The sequence below is a fragment of the Typopeltis vanoorti genome, chromosome 20, assembly GCF_054136105.1.
Source record: "Typopeltis vanoorti isolate ZY-2024b chromosome 20, IOZ_Tvanoo_1.0, whole genome shotgun sequence".
Lineage (NCBI taxonomy): Eukaryota > Metazoa > Arthropoda > Arachnida > Uropygi > Thelyphonidae > Typopeltis > Typopeltis vanoorti.
The window spans coordinates 88390895-88404079 of NC_143568.1; the positions used below are offsets into that span (position 1 = coordinate 88390895).

The following is a 13185-nucleotide window of genomic DNA, read 5'->3' on the forward strand; positions in this document are numbered from 1 at the left end:
TTGACCCCTCATTGTTCTCTCAGTTTTGCATCATCTGCAGACAGTTACATATCTCCATATAAATATTCCCAACATAAATATTAAACAATAAACATTAAATATTACAATATTTAAAGACTTAGCGAAGGCATTTGACAAGGTGCCACATGATAAGCTGATATTTAAGTTGCAGCACATGGGTCTGGATATCAGATTGGTCAACTGGATTCAGGATTGGCTGTCTGATAGGTATCAGAGAGTTGTGTATGGTGGAGCAGTTTCAAGGAGGCAGAGGGTTACAACTGGGGTCCTACAGGGCTCAGTACTAGGACCTATATTGTTTAACCTTTATATCAATAACATTTCCAGTGGATTGCAAGGGGATATTCAGTTGTTTGTGGATGATGCGAAGCTGGGAAGGATTATTAGTAATAGTGCAGATGTGGTAACAATGCAAGAGGATTTAAATAAGCTAGATAGATGGGCAAATGAATGGGGGTCAGTTTAATGCAGCAAAATGTAAGGTCTTGAGGTTTGGGAAACATCGATGGGATGCTGCATACTCTATGGGAGGAGCTATACTGGAGGAAGTTGGGGAGACAAGAGATCTGGGGTTGATGATTGATAGAAACCTGAAGTTTAGGGGACATATTGCAAAGGTGGTGAAGGTAACACAGAGGATTGCTGCAATTATGAGAAGGACACTGACCTGCAGAGATAAGAGGGTTATCATTCCGTTGTATAAGTCTCTGATCAGACCACAATTTGGACTATTGTTCTCAGATTTGGTCCCCAGGATTTGAAGGGGATAAATTAACTGTGGACAGGATGCAAAGACGGATGACAAAGATGGTTTCAGGACTGTACAAGGATAGTTATGAGGATCGGCTGAGGGAATGTGGACTGCAGAGTTTGGTGGAAAGAAGGAGAGGTGATATGATTGAGACTTTTAAACTGTTGAGAGGTGGTTACAGGGTTGACAGTGGGGAGTTCTTTCACTTGGTTGAACAGCGTGAAGGAGTGATGACAAGAGGCCATCCCTGGAAGTTATGAAAGGAAACTGTGAGCAAGAGGGTAAGGAGTGATTTCTTTGTGTGGAGGGTGGTTGAGCCGTGGAATGCATTGCCTGATGGAGTGGTGGGAGCGAGAACGGTCAATGAATTTAAAGAGTGGTATTATAGACTTTGTGTTTCTTAGTGGGGACCTCCCCTTGATGAGTCTTGACAGACTTTATGTTCTTAGGAAGGACCTATCGCGATGAGTTTTTTGACTCCATGGAGGCCTGAATAATAATAATATTAATAATAATAATAACATTCCCAATATTGTTAATATTGGGAATGGTGTGTGTGGACAAAACAGACTTTTGTGGCACACTGCTAGTGATTTCCTCTTCTGAGATACTGTCCCCATGCACAAATTGCTGATACCTATTTGATAGTCAATCACCTATCCACTTCCCTAATCTTGTATTGAATCCTATTCATTCCAGTTTAGTTAACAACCTGTCATGTCACAGTCTATCAGAAATCTTTGCAAAGTAAAAGTAAACCTTTGTATATATATACCCATGCTGATCATCACAGAGAATATTGCAGTCAAACTACTGTATCGTGGCTCTCACCAACCTCTCCAACACCTTAACTACAAGTTCAGATATACAAATTGGCCTATAATTTGTAGCATGAACCTTTTCACAGTTTTGGTGATTTGAAACAGTTTTACTCACTTTCCAGTCTTTTGGAACGTGTGGTGTTTTGCTAAAGCACAAGTTCCAAAGGAATAAAAAGAGGGTGAAACTCCTGCCAAACAGGTATGCCCAAGATGCAGCTTTCCTGGAATATTCCCCTAAGGCACCTGTTGACTGCTGTCATTCCCTATTGTCTTAATGACATCATGTTTGCTTAATTCCTGATATACATCTTGCATGCTCAATAGTAGTTCATCCTGTCTTATTTCTCAATCTCTCAGGATGTCTCACTTAAATACCTTGACTGTGTCCTCTTCGGTAGTTACTAATCTACCAGTTTTCATCCATTAACACCATCTTACCATAATCATCTTTCTTCTGCTTTCCACATATTGAAATAACCCTCTAAGATATTTCTTAGCCTGATTTCTAATTTCTGATATTATACTTTTGCTGTGTTGCCTTTCTGGCCAGCTCAAAACTCTCATGCAATTGATTATTTCCATCATTCATACTCTTATATCAATAGTTCCCTCTTCTTCTTTTTCCTCTTACAGATTTCATACTTACTTTATTCTCTTCATTCATTCATTTGACACCTACTTTATTCACCTTTTGATCCTTGTAATCATCACACATTGTTGCTATTAAATTTGTCAGTACACAAGCATCATTTATAGCCTTTCTGCTGACCTCCTCATTCTATACTGTAGCTCAAAGTTGTCTCCTAAGCTTTGCATAATCTTCAGCCTTGTAGTTCCATATATATATCATTTGTACCCAGACTTCATATATCCCAACCCCTACTAAGTGATCTCCTCAGGATTACTCTCTAACTGGCAGTAAATGCAGCATCCTATTTGTATCCTCTGGTGAAACAATTAGATCTAATATTTTTCCAAAACCCCTATATGTCCTTTTCATAGTGCCTTAATGTTTTATATTTTCTCTTATTTGATTCCATTAATTTTAAAGTAGTTTATTCCACTTTAATTTCACTAATTAAATTGAAAAATTTTATCCCCTTTCCAGTGCTTTGGACATGTTGGAAGACTCATGAGTAACAGGTATGTCCATGGTACCATTAATCAATTGAAGCATTCCTTCAAGACACGTTGATATGTTGTCAAGTCCTACTCAGTTATTAACATCAAGTTTACTTAATTCCTCATATACTTTCTGCCCACTTGTTCATTTTTGGTCCTTCCTTTACCATACACTTAATCTCTACACTAGAGCTTCTCATGATGTTGCAGTCAGGAAGATGAAATATCCTGATACATTTCTGAATGAATACCTCAGCTATATCCTCTGGAGAAGTTACTAACTGCCATTTTTATTCAATAACATCATCATTCGATATCTTGCTTTATTCCATTTACCACATATCAAAAAAACTCTTTAGGATATTTTTATTATAATTATTCACACAAATATATGTTATACCTATCCTTGAATGCATTCACTGGCAGAGGACTCACTGACTTCGGACAACCCATTCTACACATTACACAACCTTCCAAGCAAAAAGTCTAGTCCTTACATCCTTGTTAATCACATTTTGCTGTTTTTCCAATTTCCAGGAATGATCCCCTGATCTCTCCCTTCTTCCCACATACCAAAAAAAAGTCTTGATGCCAGTCCTATAAAACCCTTTTAATAGCTTATACTTCTGCCATAGTCCCTCTTATTAACCTGCTAGCTAGTTTTTGTAGCCCATGACTTTCAATCTATTTTCATAGGGAGCATTTCATACATCTACCCCAGTCTTGCTCATTTGCCTCTGGTTCCCATCCACCACTTCTTCTTCATCCCCATGTAATCCAGGCAACCAAGTCTGTGAAGAGTAGTTCAGATTTAACCTCATTAAAGCTGTATAAAGAGGATTGATAACCTCATTATCCTTTCTTGTTAGTATGTGTTCTTCAACAGCCATGTAACTGTTGTGCTGTTTTGGCCATCTTTGCAATATATCTCTAAATTTCGATTCCAATATCCAGGTCATCACAAATCCTTAGCTTCATAAATTTCTTTCATTTCATTTCCATCAATATAATAGACAGATTTGTGTTCTGTTTTCTCATGCATGACCTTTTCTGGTACTTCCAGTCTGTTTAAGTCATTCTGCTGAATCTTTACATTGTCTTCATTGAATATCTCTCTTTCTGTTTTTACATCATTAGCATACAAATGAATATTTCCCCTTAAATCATTGCTATATTCTTGATGTACAAATGAAACAGCAAAAGACCAAGTAATGAAACCTGCAGTACTCCACTACTCAACTGTCTTCACCTGGACTCATCTCCTGCATGCTCCACTCTTTGATATCTGTCCATCAGCCATCTTCTTATCTAAATCGCCAACTTTGTATTTATCGCCATTTCCTGTAATTTATACAACAAAGTTCTGTGTTATCCTGACAATACCTTTGCAAAGTATAGCAATATTTATTTTTTACTTCATAGACTACTTTTTGCACATACTGTAAGAAATTAGACAGAATATTGCTGTCGTTATCAGCTGAGCATTGTCTTACCATTACTTTTCATGCAAACTGATTATTCTATGTTATTTTGTGCTGTCTCCATAAAGCCTTCTTCTTTCAGATTGTATTGTTAATCTTCTCATTTCTCTATTTAACTCTGATCTTATTTAGACTTTTAAGCTATGGAATATGTGCAGACCTTGCTGCTTCAATTATCTTTTGATCATTTACCTAGTAACATGTCTCTTTTCCACCTCCATCCACTTTCCACTTATGTTCTAAGTGTCTGATAATCACTGAACTTGTGGTTCTGCAGATACACTTTCCTCACACAAGTTCTCATATGACTATGCAACCTTGCTGATCACATCATAAGTCCTACAAAAATGCAAGAAATTCATTCTCATTATTCCCTAATGTTACTCTTTATTCCATTCAATATTTTTCCTAATTAAAATCATCCATAATAATCACTCTTCTCTTGCTCACTAATGCCTATGCATTTCTTTAACTTAATCCTCTTCTTTCACTTTCGTATAGCATCATCAAACTAAATAAATATACAGATATGACAGGCTGCATTTAAATAGCCTTTGAGTGAGTATACTGGAGAAAGTGTTGCTATTTTGTTCTGGCTAGTAGAAACGATGATTGTGTGAGAGAACAGGAGTACAAGAGAAACAGGGAAAAGGGTAGGGGGAATCAACTGGGAGACATGGCATAGGGAGAGTGAATGTAGAAAGTAGCAGTGAATGTATGTATAAAGATGGAGTATATTACAATGTGGCTGGGGAAGTTGAAACTGATCGGATATATTTGGTAAGTGGTGATAATGGTATTTGGGCAAGGGCGGGTGCAGTGGGAAATCGCAACCAACCAGAGGCTTGGATAGGAGTGGTTATAGACCTGAAAATGAACTGCTATGTTTGTTTACAAATGCCAGAAGTATCAGAAATAAGGAGAATGAAATAGTTTCAGTGATCGAGTTTAGTTTATTCGTCCCAAAATCATTGGAATAAGTGAAACACGGGTAAATGAAGATGAATGTTGTAATGAGAATAGAAATGGAAGGATACAGTATTTTTTGCAATGATAGAAAGGGCAAGAAGGAAGGGGGAGTGCTGCTGATGATAGCAGGAGGAATAAAGTCCACATAAGGTAGACATGAAGGAGGGAAATAGCGGCACTGGTTATGATGAAGTGTGATGTAACGTGGAAGTTGACAGGAAGACATATTTAGTTGGTTGTTGCTATAGGTTAGGGACTGTGAGGGTGATGATGAAGAAATGGATAAACAACTTGGATTAGTGAACAAAGAAAGGGTAATTATTATGGGTGATTTTAATTATTGCAGTATAGATTGGAATGAAGAGACAACATTTAGGAATAAGGAAAATGAATTTCTTGAGTTCTTGAGAGATAACTATCTCATGCAGCATGCGAAGGAGGGCACGTGAGGATCTAGAGTTTTAAATCTGATCATATCATCAGAGAATATTACTGTGAGTGGAGTTTTACGCTTTCCTCCAGTTGATGAAAGAGATCATGAAGTGATCATCTTGGTTGTGTCTAGCCATATGCTGACTTCTTTGAGGAAAGGATATGTGTGGAATTATAAGACTGGTGATTGGAATGAGGAGTTGGAAAATGAAGGTGATGTAGAGATCATGCAGGAAGTCTTCAATCGACTAGCATTATGAGTAATGGTAAATGGCTGGCTGTTTAATGTGGCCAAGTGTAAGGTGATGTACTTTGGGAAGAAGAGATCACAAGTTGTGTATTATATTAATATATGCTGAAATAAAGAAATAAGTGATGCTTGGGAGCTGACAAAGAAATACATAACAACATCAGTGTGTGAATATATTCCGAAGGGCATAAGCTGAATCAGGTAGGTGTAAAAATGGATAAATAAGGAGCTTAAGAATGAAATCTGGAAAAGGAATATACATTGGAGGCAGTACAAGATGAATAGTGATAATAATTGGTTACATGAAAAGTATAAAGGACAAGCTAGGATAGTGACTCAGTTAGTAAATTAAACAAAAGTGCAGTATGAGCAGAAATTGGCAAATCAGGTGAAGAAAAACCCCTACACAATTTTTTAGATATGTGGCAAGTAGAAGGAAGAATGAACATGGTAAGTTGATAATGGATGAAAGTGGTAGAATGTTAACTGCTGCAGAAGACATTGCTGAGGTATTCAGTGATAAATTTATAAGAATGTTTCATCCTGATGAGGATGAAATCATGAGGAAATTTAAGTGCAGAGGACATAGGAGAGGATCACTTAATTGTGAGTGAGCTGAAGGTATTTGAGTAAATAAATAAACTTTATGTAAATAAGGCAGTTGGATTTCATGACATATCACCATGCACCTTAAGAGAATGTTCCAGGGAATTTACAGTAGCATTGGAAAGCTTGTTTAATAAGAGTGTTACAACAGTAGGTTCCGAGAGAGTGGAAGGAGGGTAAAATTTTTCTACTGCATAGAGGTAGTGATAGGACTGTGGCTTCAAATTATAGGCCAATCTGTACATCAGAAGTTGTGGTGAAGGTACTGTAGAGATTGGTGAAAAGTATGATATAGAAATGGGTTGAAAACACCGCTATTCTTTTTGATTATCTGCATGGGTTTGTTAAAGGGAGATCATGTCTCACTTACTTATGTACTATGACAAGGCAACAAATACCTTGGACAGGGCAGATACATATACAGTAATGTACTTGGATTTTGCAAAAGCATTTGATGGACTCCCACATAACAAAATATTAAATAAATTGAAACAGATGGGATTCAATAACAGACTTCTGAGTTGGATCGGTGACTGGCTGTCAAATAGGTATCAGAAAGTTGTATATGGGGATGCAGTATCCCATAAGAGGAAGGTTACTAGTGGTGTACCGCAGAGGTCAGTTTTGGAACCATTATTGTTCTATATGTATGTTAGTGATATTGGGATGGGTTTAACTAGTGATATGCAGCTGTTTGCTATGCAAAATTAGGGAGAGCAATACAGAGTCGAACAACTGTTATGGCCTTGCAGGAGGATTTGAATGGACTGCATGAATGGGCTGGTAAGTGGAACTATCAGTTCAATGTTGCAAAGTTTTTAAATGCAATGGAGTGCAAAGTATACCCTCGGTGGGGAAAATATAAAGGAAGTAGAGGAAATGAGAGATGTGGAGTGGCAGTGGTGAAGGACCTGAAGTTCAGAGGCCACATTGCATAAGTTGTGAAGACATCACATCGGATAATCGCGATGATGTGGAGGACCCTGACATGCATTAATAAAGAAGACATGGTGCCATTGTATAATGCCTTGATCAGGTCTCATATGGATTATTGTGCATATATCTGGTTGCCAGGTTTTCATAGTGACAAGGATATGTTGTAAAGGGTTCAGAGAAGATTCATAAAGGTTGTCAATGGTCTTTGGAATGTGGAGTATGAGGACAGATTGAGAGATTAAATTGCAATGCCTCATAAATAGGAGGAAGATAGGATATATGATTGAGATATATAAGTTAGTCAGGGATTGTTATCAGGTTGACATGGAAGAGAATTTTCATAGAATGATAGACGTGGATAGATCAAGAGGACATCACTGTAATCTGTATAAAGAGGGTGTGAGCAGAGGAGTAAAATAAGGTTCTTCGTCTGTAGGAAGGTTGGTGAGTGGAAGGTATTTCCTGAGTGTGTTGTGAATGTAGATACATTGAATCATTTTAAGACACAATTGGATGAGCATTGTGTGCAATAGTGTGCACTTCCCAATGGACGTGGATGTTAATAATAATAATAAATATCTTGTCTTCCTTTTCAACCTTTTCCTCATACTGCTTCAAAACAATGATCACTATCATCCTCTTTTTCTCAACATTGTGTTTATATAATTCCATTGCTATTACCAACAGTATTGTCCTTTCATTATTGTCCTTCCTAAAAACATTATTACCTTCCATTTTTCTTTCTATCTGGATGTCATTTCTCACCCAACCATGTTCCACTTATGCTGATTATTTTTGGTGAATAAATTCAATGAGTGCAACAATCTCGTTTACTGAATATTTCATAATCCCGGGATTCATAAATATTCATGGTGGTTTCTTGGTCGATAACCAGTCCTAACCATACCACCCGTTATCTGTGACTTTTCTCCACCTACTCCTGTCTTCTCATCTTTTTAATCCTTTACCCCATATATATCACCTCAGACTCAACTACTCCCATGCATTGCAGGCTATTCTATTCCTATACGGACCATTCCAATACATATATTCATTACCACTTCCAGAATTTACTCTCTTTATATTCTGTCTGCATCAGTTTCCCTCAATTCCTCATCCAGCTTGCATTCCTGTTGTAGCATTCTCATATCTCAGATTATTCTCCTATACATTAATAAACACTATCATCTCACCTTCAACTATCACCCCAGACTGAATTACTCCCATACACTGCAGGCTATTCCATACCTATACTGACTGTTTAATAGAAAAGAGATTTATTTTTATTTAGAGATGTTTATATAGAGGATATTATCATAATATTAATCCTGTTTATAGAGATGATCTCTATTCAACAATTTTTTTTTTTTTGAGTGTACCTATATACGTACAAGGGTTCACTCTGATTGGTGCAATGACTTCTTTTTTACTATTTCTTTCAGAATCCAAAAAATTCACTGACTCAAAACCAAAATACAAAATAAACACATTTAATATGACAAAAACAATATATATACACTTCAAACAACTCTACATAACTATAACTAACTACAGAATTAATTGGATTCAAGGCCTTTTTTAAAAACAAACTTACACTTAAGACTAGACTAAACACTTTGTTTGCACCATGACATTATGTTCATAACCAGTTTCTTTCTCTGTCAAGGCCCTTTTCCGAAGATATGTGACTTTATTCTTCATTTTCATAGGATCCTTTCTCATCATCCATGTAGTACATATTAATTCTTCCTGACTCAATTCTGTCTTCTCTTCAGTAGAAATAATGGTTAGATCCAGCGTCCTTAAGGCAGCCGAAACTTCCTAATCAGAGTTTTTTTGAACATTCCTTTAGAACGTAAATAGCAATTTCTTCTTTTATTCACTAATGCTTATTGACAGTCTTAACTCCTCCACTTTAAAAATTTTACAGTTCTATGATTCCCTTTTTGGAATCTACCATTGATCTTCCAATTAGCATTTCCTCCAATATTCCTTTTAAAACATCTATAACAATATTTTCCTTTTATTTACCAATACTTATTCCACTTTAGACTTCATAGTTCCATGATTCCTTTTTCGGAAAATACTATTAATTTTCCTCCGACTGTCACATAAAATAAACTTAATTTCCTCTGAATCTAAAGGTTTGCCGACCTCTGTTCTAATTTTCTTTTCGAACGCTCTCTTGTTTACTCCCATTACTTCGATACTGAATGCTCCCTTGTCAACTGTCAATCACACATCAAACTGCTCGGCAAGCATGCACACTCCTTGAAACTGGCAAGCAAGAAGTTAGGTATAATGGCTGACATGCTGTTTCCATTGACGACAAGAGAATGTCTGCAAAAAACACAACACTTAATATTTTAAACTACAATAAAATTGTTTAAAGTGACACAACTATTCAAATCTGGTAAGTATATACATTTTTAACTGCTTTACATATCACTTTGACAAAATAATTTTAATAACGGGCACATCGCAAGTGCCGACAATGTGTGTTATGAAACCAAACTAATAAACATGCTAACATAAACCATTTGTAAAAATATTCAGAATTTTAAATTATGATTATTTTTACACCGCCCATTCCAATACATATATTCACTACCACTTCCAGAATCCACTCTCTTTATATTCTGTCTGCATCAGTCCCCCTCAATTCCTCATCCAGCTTGCATTCCCGTTGTAGCATTCTCATATCTCAGATTATTCTCCTATACATTCAGAAACACTATCATCTCACCTGTTCAACTATCCTGCTCTTTCTCCTCAGGTCTGACTTCCTCTGATACCTTGTTCACATCATTCATTACATTCTCTTCTAGTAACAATCTGTCCTGTTGGTTCACACTAATTTCATTTAAATGCACTCCTAGCACTTTTGTAGGGTTTCATTCATTCATTCATTTCGCACATCAACAAACTGCATTCCTTTCTGCACACATATATACAGAGTCTGTGAAAAAAAAAAGTATACACACATCAGCAAAAGAAAAACCTATATAAAAATTGTAATACTAAATTCTTACAGACAACAAGGGATGAATACAAGTTACTTTTACTTCTTCAATTACATGAAGTGCTCAAAGTGGTTTCCATTAGCATCTAGATACTTATTATTACAGTGAACTACTGCTTGAGCAACATTGGCTCCAGTGGGATTACTGCACATGGCATTTCAATTTCTTTCTGAAGGGCCACCAGTGTAGCTGGTTTTCTATGATACACTACATCCTTTAGAGTCCCCCATCGGTAGAAGTCCAAGGGTATTAAATCAGGAGAACGTGGGAGGGGGGACTCAACTGCACCTCTTCGTCCTATCCATTGTCTTTGCAAACTCTCATTGAAGTAAGCTCTCACGTCTCGGTGGTAGTGTGTCAACTTGTTTGTAGAGAAATTGATCATCCCATAAAGTGACAGGTAAAATGGATGTGCGTAGCATGTCTAGGCATACTTGACCAGTAACAGTACCTTAAAAAGAAGAAGAAGAAGAATGGTCCTATTATACCAATAAATGACAATCCACACCAGACATTGAGCCCTGGTAAATTGACTGCCTTGTCCACATGAACATCTGGATTTTCTAGAGCCCCATAAACACAGTTATGCCAATTCACTGTTCCATTAAGCTTAAGTTCTGCTTCATCAGACAAAATCATCTTCCTCACAAACTCCTCATCCCCATCTACCATGTGTTGAAACCACTCATAATACTGCATTCTTCAATCAGGATCATCTTCATTCAATGCATGTAATAATCTTGGGATGTAAACTTTCCATTTAGCTGCTTTAAGAATGTGCTGTATGCTTACGCTGCTAACTCCTGTCTACGTGCACATAATCTGGTAGACTTCTGTGGCGAGTGTGTAAACCATTTCAACACCATAACTGAGGAAGCAGGATTTGTTGGTGTGCAAGGCCTCCTGGATCTTCCCTTCTGCACATCACACATGGTACCGCTGGTCTCAAACTTATCATGAATATGTGCAGTTGTCAGGCATGTTGGAGGTTGTTGCAAACTCATGCCTCCATTGTTGTTGAACTTCAGCCAAATTTGAAATACCACTTTAAAATGGTCTTGCGTTCCTCAAAGGACAATCATGCCTCGGCCATTTTGCTTGACTGTCCTACCAGTCACGTGTTGTTCTGCCTGTTTGGCCAAAGTAGGCCAAACAGGCAGAACAACAAATATCAGGATTTCAGAACACCAAGACTACATCCGGTTTCACCAGTACAGCCGCTCTGGGTTGGCAGACCATGCCTTAGATACCCACCATAAAATTTGTTGGAAGAAAACAAAAATAATCCATCGCAGCAAGTTTAAATATGAAAGATTATTCAAAGAATCTTCAGCAGCTCTAAAAAACGTTCCTAACCTCAACAAATTTGGGTGCACGAAACTGCCCCAAATTTGGGAGACTTTCATTATGAGAACTTCAGCCCAACTGCCAAGACTACCAAATTAGCCCGCAAGAGGGCACCATTAGGACTTTAGGAACAAAATTAGTTTCTTACTTTCTTCCTCATTTGCTTTGTTAGTTCCTTAGTGCACATACCATATCTTTATGTTCCTGAAGATGGCAATTTGACATAGCCAAAATATAGAAGTGATTCATTAAAGTTATCTTTAATTAATATACTTCATATGCGTTGTTAATTCCGTAAATTAATTACCAGTTATGTTTAACCAACGTATAAGTCTTACTACTAGAACTTGTTATATGTGTAAAGTATATTACATGAATAATATGCATTATTTTGTCCTATTAGGTATTAATTTATATTAAAATTTTTAAATATATATTTGGTTTCTGTGTTATGCTATTCTATTCCCTGGTTTACTGAAAACTTTACATTTTAGGAGAACATGTTTGGTTAGTATTGGATGGTCCTGTAGATGCCATTTGGATAGAAAATTTAAATTCTGTTTTGGATGATAATAAGACTCTTACATTAGCTAATGGAGATCGTATTCCAATGTCACCCACCTGTAAAATTGTATTTGAGCCTCACAATATTGATAATGCATCACCTGCAACAGTTTCACGAAATGGTATGGTATATATGAGCTCATCTGGACTAGACTGGAAAACCATTCTTAATGTAAGATTATTATTATGATTATTATTATTACTTTACGTTTAAATTTCATTTCTATTTTGTGTCATTTGATACTTTCTTTAACGAATGTTTCTGAAATTCATTCACTGGATTGCTCACACATGAAATGTTTTTTTGCTTGTAATTGTTTGTATTTTTTTTCTTATTTATTTAACGGAATTTATTAATTGAATAATTATTAAAGATTACGCTACTCGGCAGTAAGGAATGATGACGGATTCAGCAGCAGTCGCAAGTGACGTATCACCAAGTCCTCCACCATTTAAGAACTCAATTATTAGCAATATCATAAGGGACTTTGTGGCATGCAGTACTTGCAGCATGTATGCGTCTCGGGAATTAGATATGTGGCTTGTGAAAGAGAGTGGAGAGCGTATATGTGCAAAATGCAGGCAGTTGGAGGAAATAAGTGCATTAGAAATATCAATTTCCGACTTTGTTGCTCCAGGAACGGGGAATGAATGTAGGAAGACAAGTAGTGTGATAGGAGAAAACGAAAAAAAGATATATATGAATGAGAAAATAATAGTTGATAGTGTGGAAGGTGTGAGTGACTGTGAAAGTCTAGGAGATGGTTTTGTTTAGAAGAGTGAATTTAGGTTAAGAGTGACTGATCTACAGAGGGAGATAGATGAGTTGAAAGAGGAGGTGGAATGTCTTGTGAAGTATGAA

At 36.7% G+C, this 13185-nt stretch overlaps 1 protein-coding gene across 1 annotated transcript in view; it reads left to right on the top strand.

Moving 5' to 3' along the window:
• LOC150095635 (dynein axonemal heavy chain 8-like) overlaps positions 1-13185 on the top strand; it is a 2108518-nt gene that overhangs the window by 911062 nt on the left and 1184271 nt on the right. Inside the window, exon 42 of the mRNA XM_090409931.1 lies at positions 12254-12495. Coding sequence (XP_090266057.1) covers positions 12254-12495 — 242 coding nt within the window. The remainder of the gene's footprint in view (positions 1-12253; positions 12496-13185) is intronic.